Source organism: Leucoraja erinacea, chromosome 27 (assembly GCF_028641065.1).
Source record: "Leucoraja erinacea ecotype New England chromosome 27, Leri_hhj_1, whole genome shotgun sequence".
Lineage (NCBI taxonomy): Eukaryota > Metazoa > Chordata > Chondrichthyes > Rajiformes > Rajidae > Leucoraja > Leucoraja erinaceus.
In genome coordinates this window covers 30,696,046-30,712,964 of record NC_073403.1, presented here as the reverse complement: position 1 = coordinate 30,712,964, position 16,919 = coordinate 30,696,046, and the positions used below count along the sequence as shown (strand labels likewise).

The window sequence follows — 16,919 nt, the reverse complement described above, 5'->3', positions numbered from 1 at the left end:
AACATAGAGGCCTCCCTTGAGAACCCAGGCCTTGGTCCTTAACTTTGTCAATTAAAAATAAAAGCATGCAGATTTAGCAAGGGTAGCAATCTAAGGACGACAGATAGCACAATGGGCTAAGAGTTCGGCTGGCAACCGGAAGGTAGCCGGTTCAAATCCCGCTTGGAGTGCATACTGTCGTTGTGTCCTTGGGCAAGACACTTCACCCACCTTTGCCTGTAATGGAATGTTACGGCGGCAGGCGCGGGCACACCGCGACGCCCTGTGTCTCCCTTTCAAGGGAGATGCTAAAAATGCATTTCGTTGTCTCTGTACTGTACACTGACAATGACAATAAATTGAATCATTTCATTTCATTTCATTTCAATTAGGCATTAAAAAATAATTTTACTCTTATTGGATGGCAGAGTCATGCAGCTGATCAAAATGCCAGAGATTCGGGTTTCAATCCTGACCTCTGGTGCTGTCTGTGTGAAGTTTGCACATTCTCGATGTACCATATAGGTTTCACTGGGTGCTCCAGTTTCCTCCTACATCCCAAAGGCACATGGGTTTGTGGGTTAATGGAGCCTCTCTCCCTGGTGTTTAGGGAGTGGATGATAAATTGATATAAGGTAGAAGTGATATGAACGGGTGATTGATGGTTGGCATGGACTCGGTGGGCTGAAGGGCCTGTTTTCATGCTGTATTTTTTCTGAACTAAAACTAAAATAATTTAATATGCTATGCCTCTGGCAAATAAATGCCTGTTCAAATTTGCCCCTTTTCCATTTTCTGACAAATGTACTTTAAGCACAGAAGCTTTCCAGCAATAACTTACTTTATAAAAACTAGCTTTCACGGCAGTTAACCTGTTAAAATATCTCAGCAGATCTCCAGGGCCAACATTTAGTAACAATTTAACAATTAGCCAACTATTGTACTGCAATTTGGACCACCATGTGCATATGTTTATTAAACTTTTTAATTGAAATAATACACACAATTGGTTATCGAGTCATCTTGTGGAAGAAAAGCTAGACCTTTACCTAATTGATGACATTAATTAATCAGTAATTGACATTTGCGGACATTAGACCAGAATACACGACTGGTGGCATAGCCTTAAAGAATGAGTGAGAATACTTAAATTTTTGAAATAAATTCAGTTCAAGGACAAAACTAAACATTGACCGGTTTCAGCTGTACATAGCAAACTATTTCTCATACACAAGTAGATGTGGCCTTGTGTGCAGTAACCCAACCTTTGGGTGCAATACACTGCAACTTACTCCTTCAGGTAAGCAGTTTCCTACTGTAACACTTAACTGCAGTCAATATTTACATATTTTTTACACAAATTATTAAATAATAGTGAATTATATTTGAAAGACAAATGTCTTAAAGTTTATAATAGACAAAGTTTAGTTGCGGCCGTTTAAAGCGAATGCTGCTGTACGTGGCTTGTTCTACTGTGTATTATCAGACAGTAGTACTTTTGTATTTCATACTAATTTGTCTTTTATTTTTATGAAGCTGAAACAGTAAGAAATGGTATTCACAAGTGATATATAATATATTTCCGCAGATGGTTATATCACAATAACAGTTTCAACACTTCCATATAAAGTACAAATTCTATTTGTATTATAAAACTATTAATTGACAAGTGATAGCACATTATTTTATTAATAAAGAATTCTTCTCAAACAAAGTATTTGCTCTTTGAAAGATGCACCTTGTGAAGCGAAAAAATGTCGAATTTTCTAAAAGGGTCCTTATGGATTCCTGCTCTCAGTGGGTGCACTAGAATTAAAACAAAAACTTCTAATTAAATGAAGAACTACTGCATCAACAAAAGCACTTTAATATCTCTTCTATGCAAGTTCAGTACTAAGAAAGAAATATAAAATACATTCATCTTCCATTTCTGTTTATCCTGTATTTCTCTTGTCAGCTTGGGTCTTAAATAACAGTCCCAGAGCCTTCGACTCAAGTCCCAAAAGGATGTCAGCACATGTCCAAGCTGGATTATGTGCTATCTTCAGTGGAGTTCAAGTGGATAGTGCATTTTTGAAGCAATGAGTTTTATACTCGTCACCACCAAAATGAAACGATTACCTGGTCATTAATCACTGAGTCCATGTGATTTATTTTAATGCGGATTAGCATGCATATCCACAGAACAACATTAGCCATTGAGAAGCAATAACATCGCTAAAAAGTAGTCTGTTCCAAGATATAACAAATCCCACTGACTCAGCCCCAAATCTGTATAACTGTGATCAAAGGAATACTCTCCAGCAAAAAACAGAGATAGTGGAGTTATTATTGTGAAATGAAAGACACAAAATGTTCCCTGTTCTTATAAGCATCAGTGCAGTTGGACCTTATGGTAGTTGCATGTGGATAAAGGATGGACTCATCCTTTCGTATTCATCCCACCAAAACAGAAAACCTGTTATGGGTAAAAGGATTCAGAACAAAATACATTTACATTTAGAATTTATGTGATCTTGTGATGTGTAAAAATGGTTGAAATCTCTGCAAAATATGGGCTGCTTTCAAAGAACCTGATAGAAACAGCACATAGAGCTTAGGAATTTTAGGGATTGTTGGATGTGCTGCATATGGAAGTTATCGAAAAGGTTTGTGAAGGTTGGAACAAGTTAAGGGAGGGCCAAATGCAGTCTTCCTGATTTACGGACAGATTATTAGAAATCCAAAGAACTCCCGAGGCAAGTAGAACTGTGAGTCAGTGAGCTACATTCAGGGGAGAGTAGAATGGTTACCCAACCATGATGCAGTCAGTTTTGAAGGCTCTACACAACAGCAGTTGGATAAGTAAAGGTGCTAGAAAAAAGGCGTTAAGGACGCAAGCAACAGTGATTTAGGGACTTTTTAGTCTTGATAGAATATAGAAATATAATTTGTAAAATGAATGGCGGCCTTTCCTTCAAATGAGGAAGGGGACATCAGTAACAGAATGAAATATTAGAGGGGGAAATGTGTTAGAACGAGAGACCATCTTTACTTTACTTTTAATAATTGATGGGCTGTGAGAGACATTAGCAGGACAACATATTCAGCGCTAATTACTCTTTGTGAGGAGTTTCCTTTCTGTATCAGTGTTGCTTTGATGACTGTGAAGATACGTCCACGTATCTTTGATGACTATGAAGATACGCTCTTAGATGGAGAGTTCCAAGATTTTGACCAACGGATAATCAAGGTTTGGATATTCATATTCAGTTCCTAGTCAGAATAGTGAGTGACTCAGAAGTGAAATTAAAGTTCCTATAAAAATGCTTGTCTTATCCTTGGCTGCTAAGGCCATCCCCACCTGCTGCCTTGATGCTTTACCTACCAACTTCTTTAAGAATGTTTTTCACTGCCTAGCAATAGACATACTGCAAATAGTTAACAGCTCTCTTCAATCAGGCAATTTCCCAAAAGCCTTGAAAACTGCAGTTATTAAACCTCTTTTAAAAAAGCGGAGCCTAGATGCCTCTATTATTAACAACTATAGACCAATATCAAACCTATCTTTCATAAGTAAAATCATTGAGAAAGTTGTCCTCCAGCAACTTAATCACTTCCTGGCTTCAACTGGCTGCTACGACAACTTCCAGTCAGGATTTCGACCTCTTCATAGCACCGAGACCGCCCTTATTAAAGTTGTAAACGACATCCGTCTTAACACAGACTCTGGCAAAGTTTCAATATTAATGCTATTAGACCTCAGTGCTGCATTCGACACTGTTGATCACTCAATACTTTTGGACAGGTTGGAAAAATGGGTGGGGCTTTCAGGCACAGTCTTAAGTTGGTTCAGGTCATATCTACAAGATAGGAACTATTTTGTTTCCATTGGCGACTTTGTATCAGAACCAACCAACGTGACGTGTGGAGTCCCGCAAGGTTCGATCTTAGGGCCCTCTTTATTCAACATCTACATGCTCCCACTAGGGCAAATCATGCAAAATAATAATATTGACCACCACTGCTATGCCGATGACACTCAAATCTATGTAGCGCTATCACCAAATGACTATCGCCCCATAGATCTGCTGTGCCAGTGCATTGAGCAAGTCAAAGACTGGATGTGCCAAAATTTCCTCCAACTAAATAAGGACAAAATGGAGATAATTGTTTTTGGTGCTAAAAAAGAAAGGCTTAAAGTAACCCAACACCTTCACTCTCTGTCCCTGAAAACTTCAAACAAAGCCAGAAATCTTGGGGTTATTATGGATTCAGATTTACATTTCGACAGTCACATCAAATCAGTAACAAAATCAGCCTACTATCACCTCAAAAACGTAGCAAGATTAAGAGGACTCGTGTCAGCTCAAGACTTAGAAAAACTTGTATATGCCTTTATTACTAGTAGGCTAGATTATTGTAACGGTCTCCTTACAAGTCTTCCGAAAAAAACTGTCAGGCAGCTACAGTTTGTTCAGAACGCTGTTGCTAGAGTTCTAACAAAGACCAAGAAATTTGAACACATTACACCAATTCTTAAATCCTTACATTGGCTCCCTGTATGTCAGAGAATTGATTTCAAAATCCTGCTGCTCACCTATAAATCACTACATGGTTTAGGACCAAAGTATATCACTGACATGCTTCCACTATATAAGCCTTCTAGACCACTAAGATCTTCTGAAACCAATCTGTTAGTGATTCCCAGAGTAAATACAAAACATGGGAAAGCAGGATTTAGTTACTATGCAACAAATAGCTGGAATAAACTTCCTGAAGATTTAAGACTTGCCTCAACTTTGACCACTTTTAAAACAAGACTGAAAACTTTTATGTTTACTTTAGCTTTCAGCTAAATCTTAACTACATTGCACTTTTAACTTTTCCACTTTTTATAATGCATTTTTAATTTTGCTTTTCTTTTCTTTCAATTCTACTATTTTATTTCATTTTATTATTTCATTTTATTGTATGACATGTTTTTATGTGAAGCACCTTGAGTCTGCCTTGTGTATGAAATGTGCTATATAAATAAAGTTGCCTTGCTTTGCCTAATGTAGGAGGAGCTTTGGCAAGATGCATGCATGCATTTTGTAGGTTAAATGCATCAATGATGATCTGGTTGGAAGAATTGGTCGGGGTTTTGGCTCGTGTCAATTGAGCAGGCAGGTTGTCTTGGACGATGCCATGCCTATTAGAGGAATACGTCCACACAAATGGCGAGGATTATACCATACCTTCAACATATGCCTTCATGGTATGGTCATGGAGGCAAAATTTGAGTCCGTAGCACTGAATACCCAACTACTAACGTGCTGTTGCTGTCAGGTAACTATGTGGTTGGCCCAGTTAAGTTTCCAATCCTCAAGATTGTGATGGTCAGAGGATTCAGAGACAGTAATGTCATCGAACATTAAAGGGAGATGGTGATGTTGTGTCCTGTTGGTCAATGCCTTTCATGCATGTGATGTGAATGTTTCTTGATAATTATCAGCATGTTGTCCAGTCCTGCTGAATGTAGTCATTGCCTTCTTCATTCTTTGGGCAGCCACTTCTCTTCAATGAAACCACAGCAATTTCTTGTTGATTGCATGAGCAGAAAGAGCCTCCCGATAGTCGCTTGTCCCTTTTGTTCTTTCTTGCTCTGGAGTTGATATCACGGGTTGAGCCAAACTGTGGACGATGCAGCAAGCCGCCACGTTGCATGATACTTCAACATGATTTTAGGGTGACCATTGTTTTGTGATAGGAGCATTGTTAGAATATTTTGCTGAAGTCTGCACAAAAGTTAAGAATCGGGTTAATGGGAATCTAGTACCCAAGTAACATCGATCAATGGTGTAAAAAGACGCACATGGTAAATGGTAGCGAATTGAGGAATGCAGTTGAACAGAGGGATCTAGGAATAACTGTGCATAGGTTCCCTGAAGGAGGAACCTCATGTAGATAGGGTGGTAAAGAAATCTTTTGGTGTGCTGGCCTTTTGGAGTTGGTGTGCTGGTCGCCTAATTATAGGAAGGATGTCAACAAAATAGAGAGAGTACAGGGGAGATTTACTAGAATGTTGCCTGGGTTTCAACAACTAAGTTACTGAGAAAGGTTGAACAATTTAGGTCTTTATTCTTTGGAGCGCAGAAGGTTAAGAGGGGACTTGATAGAGGCCTTTAAAATGATGAGAGAGATAGGCAGAGTTCACGTGGATAAGCTTTTCCCATTGAGAGTAGGGAAGATTCAAACAAGAGGACATGACTTGAGAATTAAGGGACATAAGTTTAGAGGTAACATGAGGGGGAAATTCTTTACTCAGAGAGTGGTGGCTGTGTGGAATGAGCTTCCAGTGAAGGTGGTGGAGGCAGGTTCGTTTAAAATTAAATTGGATAAGTATATGGACGGGAAAGGAATAGAGGGTTATGGTCTGAGTGCAGGTAGATGGGACTAGGGTAAAATAAGTGTTCGGCACAGACTTGAAGGGCCGAGATGGCCTGTTTCCGTGCTGTAATTGTTATATGGTTATATTCGATTCCTCTTGTTATATGGTTATTTTTTGTCACTGCACCTGGCTCGACCACTACCTTTGGCAGCTTATTCTTTCTCCACCATTTCTGCGTGATATAGCTTTGCACATACACCCTGCCTATTCCCCTCATGATTTTACGCACTTTTATAAGATCAGTCTCCTGTGCTCCAAGGAATAAAGTACTGGCTTACCAATCCTCTTCCTGTAGTTCTTCCCCTCAAGTGCTAGCAATCTCCTCATAAATCTTCTCTGCACCCTCGAAAAGGTACTGCTTTGACGACTATGAACATATGTCTATAGTGCTCTTAGATGGAGTGTTTCAAGATATTGACAGGTCCTCATTTTTTTCAGCTTTCTCTCTGTAATGCGTGAGTTAATGAACCAAGTTCCATTTCTTTTTCTATCGTATGGCGTGCACAGCCTAAAGTTATAGGACAACGTACTCTATTTGATCTTATTTAATTGTGTATGCCGGTTTGATTGCTTTCGTCGAAACCGGGCGGACCACGTGAAGGTTGCAATCAACCACCCCATGTTCCATTTGAACAAGTTATATTGAACTATTTTAAGATGGATGACACCAAAAGCTTCAGCGGTGTGTTAGATATTAAACAGCACCGTAAAGGAGATGCAGGGTAGCGTTATTTACAGCATCGTACAGAAGATACAGCGATGAAGTTGAGGGAGAAATTTTTATTCATTAGGTTCTTGGCACTAGAAGGCCATTCTACCATATCTGACACAATTAAAATCAGCAAGATATACAAACATGGAGCAGTGCAGCTATTTTGAGTGTGGTAGTTGAGCGCTGAGAGGAAGTTATAGAGAAGGGGAAAATGAAGCTGAGGGTATTGGCTAATTAGGAGTCACATTAGATAGCATTGGCGTAAAAGGTGAATTGCAGGCATCTCTGAGATTCCTTGCTGAGAAAACGGTATAATCTAACAGATGCCGGTGCCTATCTTAAGGGTATTGCCAAGACTCAATGTGTATGTCTCTCTACTGACAAGTAGAGAGACTCTCTTTGCTTGACAAGTTCTTTGAAATGATGATAAAACAGTGGGCGGATGCAATGCTGTTGTAAGGTTGTGAGGATGTAACTAGTAGCGTGGATAGGGGAGAACCAGTGGATGTGGTGTATCTGGACTTCCAGAAGGCTTTCGACAAGGTCCCACATAAGAGATTAGTATTCAAACTTAAAGTACACGGCATTGGGGGTTCAGTATCGATGTGGATAGAGAACTGGCTGGCAAACAGGAAGCAAAGAGTAGGAGTAAACGGGTCCTTTTCACAATGGCAGGCAGTGACTAGTGGGGTACCGCAAGGCTCAGTGCTGGGACCCCAGCTATTTACAATATATATTGTAGATGCAGCGAGACCTGGGTGTCATGGTACACCAGTCATTGAAAGTAGGCATGCAGGTGCAGCAGGCAGTGAAGAAAGCGAATGGTATGTTAGCTTTCATAGCAAAAGGATTTGAGTATAGGAGCAGGGAGGTTCTACTGCAGTTGTACAGGGTCTTGGTGAGACCACACCTGGAGTATTGCGTACAGTTTTGGTCTCCAAATCTGAGGAAGGACGTTATTGCCATAGAGGGAGTGCAGAGAAGGTTCACCAGACTGATTCCTGGGATGTCAGGACTGTCTTATGAAGAAGGACTGGATAGACTTGGTTTATACTCTCTAGAATTTAGGAGATTGAGAGGGGATCTTATAGAAACTTACAAAATTCTTAAGGGGTTGGACAGGCTAGATGCAGGAAGATTGCTCCCGATGTTGGGGAAGTCCAGGACAAGGGGTCACAGCTTAAGGATAAGGGGGGAATCCTTTAAAACCGAGATGAGAAGAATTATCTTCACACAGAGAGTGGTGAATCTCTGGAACTCTCTGCCGCAGAGGGTAGTCGAGGCCAGTTCATTGGCTATATTTAAGAGGGAGTTAGATGTGGCCCTTGTGGCTAAGGGGATCAGAGGGTATGGAGAGAAGGCAGGTACGGGATACTGAGTTGGATGATCAGCCATGATCATATTGAATGGCGGTGCAGGCTCGAAGGGCCGAATGGCCTACTCCTGCACCTAATTTCTATGTTTCTATGTTGTTATTTTGCCTTTAATATATTTTGAATGCAATAGGTTTAGCTTCATACTTTGTTTGTATTTCAAATCATATGCTAAGTTGTAGCCATCTTCGTCTATCATTTCATCCCATTCATTCCCCACGTCTTCATTTGCATCATTTCCAAACCATCCTCATCCAGGAGTGTTCATGTATGTCCTCTTCACACCCGATTCCTTTTGTTCTCGCTCATTATTATTCTAGTCATCCCCTCCCTTGTGTATCCAACATCATCTCCTTGCATTCTTATTGTTACTTTTGGTGACTCAGGTTAGTTTAGTTGTGTTGGATTCCTTCATTCCCAATTTTTTGATTTAGAAACATAGAAAATAGGTGCAGGAGTAGGATATTCGGCTCTTTGAGCCTGCACCGCCATTCAATATGATCATGGCTGATCATCCAACTCTGTATCCTGTACCCGCTTTCTCTGTACAATAGTTTGTTGCTGTACAACCAAAACTATTTTTTCTACGCCACATACATCCAACTGAAGGGGAATTTAACTGAAATCACGAGAAACGAATACCCAGAAAATGAAAAATGACCAAAAGTACTCTTTTAGAGAGATTTCTAGGGTTTCAGAAAAAAATATAAGAATGCATGGTGGATATAGAAACACATACATGGAAAAATAGCAAAATCAGCCCGTGATTCATTTAATTTACAAGTATATTTTTGATTAGCAATCCATAAGTTAAGGAATACAGAATTAAAGTACAATCAGATCAGCCTTGATGCTATTAAATGGTGGAGCAGTCACAAGGAACTGAGTGGTCAACATATGTCAACATTCCTTACTTGCATGTTTATATGAACGCCGATTAGAAACAAAATGGTTCAGTCTATTGCCATAGAGAGAGATGATTGGAGTAAGGGATTGAATTTTGTGGCAGGCACCAAAGGCTTTAATATTCCCCATATTTAGTTCGAAAGGATTTACAGTCTCCACGAGTAGATGGCAGGCAGGATGTGACAAATTACTGACAGGAGTGATTGAAGAGGTAAAGATGACTTTAGTGTATATATGGAACCTGGATCCCCAAGGTCCAGCTGGTTTACTGGAGCCTTTCATGAACTTTTCCTTTGCCTTGTGGAGCCTGCTTCACAACCAGCTGCTTGAGAAGGTCATATTTTGTGCTTTACAATTCTCCTCAATTAAACATTGCCCATCTTCTGTCCACATTAAAGATAAACTCATCAGTTGTCTAGGGATAGATTTTGAATTTGCTATCCGATGTGAGAATGATGCAGTGGATCAGATAGTCTCTAAAACTTGCTTGATTCCCCCCCCCCCCCCCCCCCCCCCATATAAAACATGCTTGCTTAGTGTCTGGATTATCCTTTTATCCTATATGTGTCTTCTTGAATCATTTGATTGTAACATTTCAATCTTATCACAATGTCTAGTGACATTGATACAAAGCACAACAATATAAGTAATAATACAATATAAAACCAAATGAAGATTTATAATAGCAGCTGCTGATTGCCTTACACTAAGATAGCTTACCTCATATGTGATCTGCTAAATACTTCTTCCTCATCAGAGGATTCTTTGTAATGTGACCCATGACCCATTGATTTCTTGCGAACTGAGTCTAATGGCTGGTACAAGTCTTGAAGCCAAAGTGGCTTAGGTAGATCCATGTCTTCGTCCAGTAGGGGCGTCTGATGATAAATGCAGTAATTTTGGTTTAATTAAATAAAATTGCAAGTTCAGTTCAACTAAATAAAACTGCTGCAATGTTAATACAAAAGCAAATACAAAATAGTAATGTACCTATTAAGTGATTAAACTGAGTGAACAGAAGAAAAGAAATTAAGCAAGTCTGTTGTTACCTGTTGAGCATCTTTCTTTGATTTTTTTCCTGTTAACCGGTCAGTAACTTTCTTCAAAGGGCTGCGTACACAAAACACACAGAACTGTTGACATTTCAATGAGCTTCTTTTACACAAAAAGACAAAAGTGAAATCCAAAGTGGAACATAAAATTGCATAACTCATGCAAGAGGGAATGCTTACCTCTTAGATTCCTTTTTAGCACCATCTCCTGCAGGTGTCTTTGATTCTGACCTTTGAGAGCAAATCTGTTATCAAAAATATTAAGAGAATTATAATTTCTGAAAGTTAATGACTGTTGTTATGAATATAAGGTAAAAAAACAAAAGTACAAAAAGATTTAAAACAAAAACTATCTCAAGGAATAATTTATTTGGCAAATGCAAAATGAATAATCCACTTTTGCATTCTTTCATTTATAGGATGCATAAATAATTATCCACATCCAGTTGGACTGGCAGTGTAATAAACACAATCTGCTGCACCCAAAATGATATGCGCTCCTGCAAAAAGTTGCCGAGACCAGTAGTGCCAAAAGGTGAAGCCTATCCATATATATTTCCCAACATTTCAATCAGCCTGAAGAAGGGCCTTGACCCAAAACATCACCCATTCCTTCCCTCCAGAGATGCTACCTGTCCCGCTGAGTTACTCCAGCATTTTGTGTCTCCCTACATTTCAATATGTGAATCACTTCTTATTGTACTATGTGTTCTCTCAATTTTTACTCCGATTTATGGTACATTGAACTTCATCTTAAATCAGTCGTATTTATCGTATTTTATTATTTTAATAGTATTATTTTAATAGTATTTTTTCAGACATGTTATAAATGAAGATCCAAAGTCCAAATATTTGATGGCGTTTACAATTCAAGTTCCAAGTCTTGTTCTGACTTTGCTGATTCTGTCTATTGATCTTGTTTTTCCATGATTCAAGAGGTTGCTCACCACTATCACACTGCAAGGGAAATTTGGGATGGGCAATAAATGGTGCCTTTGCAATTAATGCTTATATCTACTACATGTGTAAATATAATCTCCACCTACAGATCTAGAAAAAACATGCTCAAGGGCACTATTTACTAATTGAATGCAGATATTGATTTGAAATATCACTTCCACGTTTATAGTTAGGCGCAATTTCTGGATTCTTTCCTCAAGCACAATGAAATTACTGCCATCGCATAATAGAACATAAAAGACAAATAGAAAGATTCTCATTTACATGCAAGAATTCTGGTAGCTGACTTGCCACTATTCTTATTGAAAACAACACAACAAGAAGCCTACAGTTTGACTCGTTGGGTATGATTGATGAATATATTTGGCACAGATCACCATGAAGACCTTCTCTTCTTTTCTCCAACAGTGTTATGGGATCTGAAAGGATAGATGGGGCCTCTGCTAAACATTTCATGTAAAAAACATCGCCGCCAAGAGTGCAGCATTGACTCAGTGCTCCTTTGAGAATGCCAGTCTCGATTATGTGCTTGGAAAGATAGCCAATCTCTGCTGTATTCCACATTCGTGATAGTCCACAGGAATAAATATATAATTATTCTCTCGACAACCATTGATGCAGTGTGTTACACCTACAAAGTGCTCTGTAGTTACTTCTCCAGGCCACACTGACAGAACCTCATAATCCATGAATGTGACCACCAAGAAGGCCAAGAGAGCAGTGGATGGGAACAATTATATGATTCAGTCCAAGTAGCCATCCGGACTTGGAAATATATTGCCCTATTTATCGTCTCTGGGTTAAAGTACTGGAACTCCCCACCCAATAGTATAGTGGGAGTACCTATCTGCATTGGAAAAACTTCAGCAATTCAACAAGGCTGCTTACCAACAACTTCACACAGGCAATTTGGAAAGGGCAATAAATGCTGGCCTTGCCGGCAGCTCACGCATCTCAAATATTGAACATATCCAAGTGCCAGGATATCGCAAGTAAAGTTATGTTTCGTTTTTTTAAAGTTTAGAGATACAACCCGGAGACAGACCTTTCGGCCTACCAAGTCCACACTGACCAGCGATCCCCGCACACTAACACTAGTCTTACGCACACTAGGGATAATTCACATTTATACCAAACCAATTAATCTACAAACCTATACGTCTTTGGAGTGTGGGAGGAATCCAACGATCTCGGAGAAAACCCACGCAGGTCATGGGGAAAACGTACAAACTCCTTACAGACAAGCAGCCGTAGTTAGGATCGCACCTGGGTGTCTGGTGCAGTAGCTCCATAGCTACGCCACCGTGCCACCTCATGTGTATCACATTGCCCATAATTACAGAAACATGAACAGAAATCTATCCAATTCACCTACTAAAGTTGGGATTGCATGGAAGAAGCATCCTTTTAAAATATTCTTAATTGGTAAACAATTCAACAGGGTAGAGGTCAATGATAACCATACTCTGGTATTTTGACTTTCTCCGAGACATGTCCAATCAACAAAAGTCTAACCAGGGGTTCTACTCCTGTTCTACTACAACAGTTCTCTGCTTATAGATGCTGTCCGGTGAATCTATGTTCTGTACCTCATCTGTGCTTTTATTGTAAGTTCTGAGTATTGTAAGGCATGTGCTTGTTTTTGCTATAAATAAGATCATAGACCATGACTAAGGAGCAGGATAGGCTAATCAGCCCATCAAGTCTCCTCTGCCATTCAATCATGGCTAAACTAATTTCTCCTCTCAACCAGCTCTTCTTAATCAAGAACCTTTAACCTCTGCTTTAAAAATAATGTCATGGTCTCCACAGCCTGTGGGGCAAAGAATTCCACGGATTCCAAATGCTTTGGATAAAGAAATTCCTCATCTTCCCAAACTGCTATCAACCCATTTTTGTCTGGCTGGGAATGACAAATTTTGTTCATTTTTTCAGTTATTAGCTCATTTATACTTGGGATGTAGGCATATTTGGGATGTAGGATGAAGGACTTCATAGCTGCACGTAGTTCAATTTATGAGTGGCTGATTCAAAGTAGTTTCCCGACATGAAAACCACTCAATATTCATAAAGGGGAGTGGAATAGGTGGAAAACATTCTGGATTTTCTCGAAGAGATGACATAACAATGGAGAACATACCCAGAGATCATTGCAATTAGTTATGAACCATGAAGAGTAATTTTCTGGAACGAGGTTTTCAGAGGATGTTTGTTCGGTATAGAAGATAAGTATATTCTAGACAGTCGAGTAACAATCAAGGTGGGTGGTTATTGTAACAGCACTTCAATTGTCATTCCAAAGAAATGGGTGCAAGAAGTAGAGTGCCTTTTTCAGGAAGTGTATTTACCAGGAAATTCAGCTCATTAGCAGAAAAGAAATAGGATTTAAAACTGGGGCCATACACACTAGTTCCACCTTCTTGCATTTGGCCAATATTCTTCTAAACCTTGCCTATCCATGCACCAGTTTAATGGTACATGTTATTCTTGACTCTTTATGATTTTTCACTTGTTAGGATTATCATTGATTTCATGAATTTCAAATGTCTTTTTTGAGGATAATGATCAGTCTGCCCTCTGACTGCCCTGAAAATTGGAACACAAACTTATCGGTCTCCTTACCCTCCCCATCAAAATTCACAGTGCCATCTTCCCAATGCGAAGTTTTCAAATAAAACAAAAGCACTATATATTATTACACTAAACTATATCACTGGACTATCGCTAAAATCACTATATAAATATTTATCATGGGTCGTTCCACGCATAAATTGGCATATGATTTACTTTAACCGGGTGAATAAATGACACCTTTAAATAGAGAATCTGGAAATTCAAATCATCTCAGCAGAGAGAGTAATGCAAATTGAATCATTCGGAGGTAAATATTGTGAAATTCTAGCCTTTGTAATGAATCCTAATTAGTTCAGGCATAGAAGTCAATTCTCCCAATTTACAGTATTACTAAATTTATTTTTGTAACATAAATGACCAAAATAATTGGAAGCACCTCATCAGCTTTATAGGTTTTTGTATTAAACACATAAAAAGAATTAAATATTAAAGAGTAGAAACCTACCTCTATTAGACAAACCACTGCAATAATAATCATCACTACAACAGTGACTGCGATAGCCAGCAGAAGTTTGTGCCCATACTCCACTGCAGATAAACTTGCATTCTTCTAAAAATAAAACAGAACTTACTATGACATAAGTGAGAAAGTTTAGTTTGTACTTAATGTATGAGATTGAAGCCAATGATACATGCATTTGTAAGCAGATTGTGATCTGGTCAAAGAAGAAATTATAGGATTCAATGATAACCATTATTTCTCTCAATAAACCATCATTAATAATAAAATATTCTAGTGAAATGCAGTTCTGATCTCCTACCATTTGTGGTTCCTCTAGCAATCACAGTAATCCAAGCTGGAAACCAAGGCACTTGCTAACACAAATTGGCAGCCAGCAATTTTGCACGGATTGCTCCTTACACGGATGACCCTGAAGAACTCAGAAACTTGCTAATTTTATCAAATGTTGATGAAAAATTGTCTTACCAGTGACTTCTTGCCTTTCCCATCAAACATTTAATGACATAACAATACAACAGAACCTTTTAAGTCACAGAGGTACCCGTAGACATTCTTTTTTTTAAAACTATTTCACAATTTCTGCAATAACATTACATAGCAATTAGCAGTACAAATCACAAAAAAAAATTGAATGCAGTTTTTCCACTCTCCAAAATGTAATTGTTTTTATCAGTCTGGAGCACACATAAAGCACTGTATTGGGTGGAGTAATCACTATTTTGAAATGAAAGATAAATGTTGTGCAGTCAGAATTGTAAGCAGTTGACGAGACTTCACAATTGGAAATAGCTGAGTTTCATTGATTGCAAATTAATTTTCCTCCATAATTATTTGGTATTCAAATACTTTAACCTGTCCTGAAAATATGATTAGACGCCAATAAATGGCAGTTCTTATTTATTTCAATGGAGCGTGGAGAATCTGCTATCATGAATTCTCCCTTGCCTAGCTACAGTTCCTATGCCAGTTTAGCTCAATTCTAAATAGTGTGAACTCTGGAGGTGTGTGTCTATGTTCATAACCTGTGAGTATGAGAAGACCTGAGATCTCAGTGCAGTATTGATGGGTTACTATTTATAGCCTGCTCTTTGCATACGATATTAAACCACTTTTAATGTGGGTAAAAGTTCCTTAACTTTCTTCTGGACTCCAGCTGCAGGTTGCTGATTCATTAAACCAATATTATACATTCCTTAAACCAATATTACTGTTCAGCCTGAAAGGGTATTCTTAATCATTTGTATGTAAAACAGCATCCAAACTGAATTCTTCAATAGAAAGTTTGCACTTCAATATATTTCATTATGTAAAGCAATGGGAATGTGTCAATGTTAGATTCTGCATTAACGTTGGTATTTTGATTTAATATGAAAATTAATTTACTCTAGAACTAATGAATTTATCCATCTCTATTGACATTTTACAAATACTGCTTTTTCTGTCATCATAGAAATTTAAATATTTGACAATATTTTAATAATAAATACTGTCAGGAAATATTACTGTTATTCTTTGTCATATATTATTCAAACATGTTTTGAATTGAGTCAATCTCAGAAGACAGGAAAGCAAAAAACTGCAGATACAGGTAATCTGAAATCAAAGCAGAATATGTTGGAAAATCTCAGCGGTACATCTGATGAAGGGTCATCGACTTGTCTGCAGAAGGGTCCCAACCTGAAATGTCAACTGCCCTTTTCCCTACAAAGATACTGTTCCTCCAGCACTTGAGCAGAAAGTGAGCTGAAAGTTAATATCAACTTTATTTTTCTCTCCTCACAGATACTAGTACAGTAATACAGTACTAATACAGTAATATTTTTAGCACTCTGTTTTTTTTATCTCTGAACAGGAGACCTTTATAATAATAATAATAATAATAATATAATGATAATAAACTTTATTACGGACTCAAGGTCCAGACAAGGGGCAACATTTCATTAAAAATGCATTGCATATCAAATATCATAAATATATATAAAATCATGGTTTATCACATAAAAACATCATAATTTATATTTAACAAAAACCCACAATACTTAAGTTAAAAATCCAGATTAAAAGATGATCAATGTCCTACAACGAGACAACGATACCAGTGTCTCCACAACTGGGATTCGTAGCGTGTAGTGCTAACCCTTGTTTGTCAAGGCCACAATAAGCACATTTTTAGAGTCATTTATCCTGCAAATGAATTTATACATGTGGTGTCTTAGGATAGCTTCTAAAGTACTGACTCCTGCAGCCACAAACATATTACTGGCACTACACCATCTAGGTTGCCTTAGCAGTATTCTCATGGCATCGTTATATGCCATATTAGTCTCTGCATACTTGTCTTTAAATAGTTCAACCACAGTTGCGCAGTGTAGAGGGGTGTGCAGTATGCTCTAAATAGCGACATCTTCACCACATCTGCACACGCACC

General features: G+C 38.4%; 1 protein-coding gene across 2 annotated transcripts in view; it reads right to left on the bottom strand.

Moving 5' to 3' along the window:
- Positions 1 to 403: 403 nt before the first annotated feature.
- The window catches only part of LOC129710395 (leucine-rich repeat-containing protein 37A-like), a 119,431-nt gene continuing 102,915 nt past the window's right edge, over positions 404 to 16,919 (bottom strand). The window contains exons 10-14 of one of the 2 annotated variants that reach the window (XM_055657362.1): positions 14,474 to 14,578; positions 10,615 to 10,679; positions 10,432 to 10,492; positions 10,103 to 10,260; positions 404 to 1,785 (exon numbers count right to left, since the gene is read on the bottom strand). In XM_055657362.1, coding sequence (XP_055513337.1) covers positions 1,758 to 1,785; positions 10,103 to 10,260; positions 10,432 to 10,492; positions 10,615 to 10,679; positions 14,474 to 14,578 — 417 coding nt within the window. In that variant the 3' untranslated portion in view covers positions 404 to 1,757. The remainder of the gene's footprint in view (positions 1,786 to 10,102; positions 10,261 to 10,431; positions 10,493 to 10,614; positions 10,680 to 14,473; positions 14,579 to 16,919) is intronic. The other variant, XM_055657363.1, reaches the window with a different exon arrangement.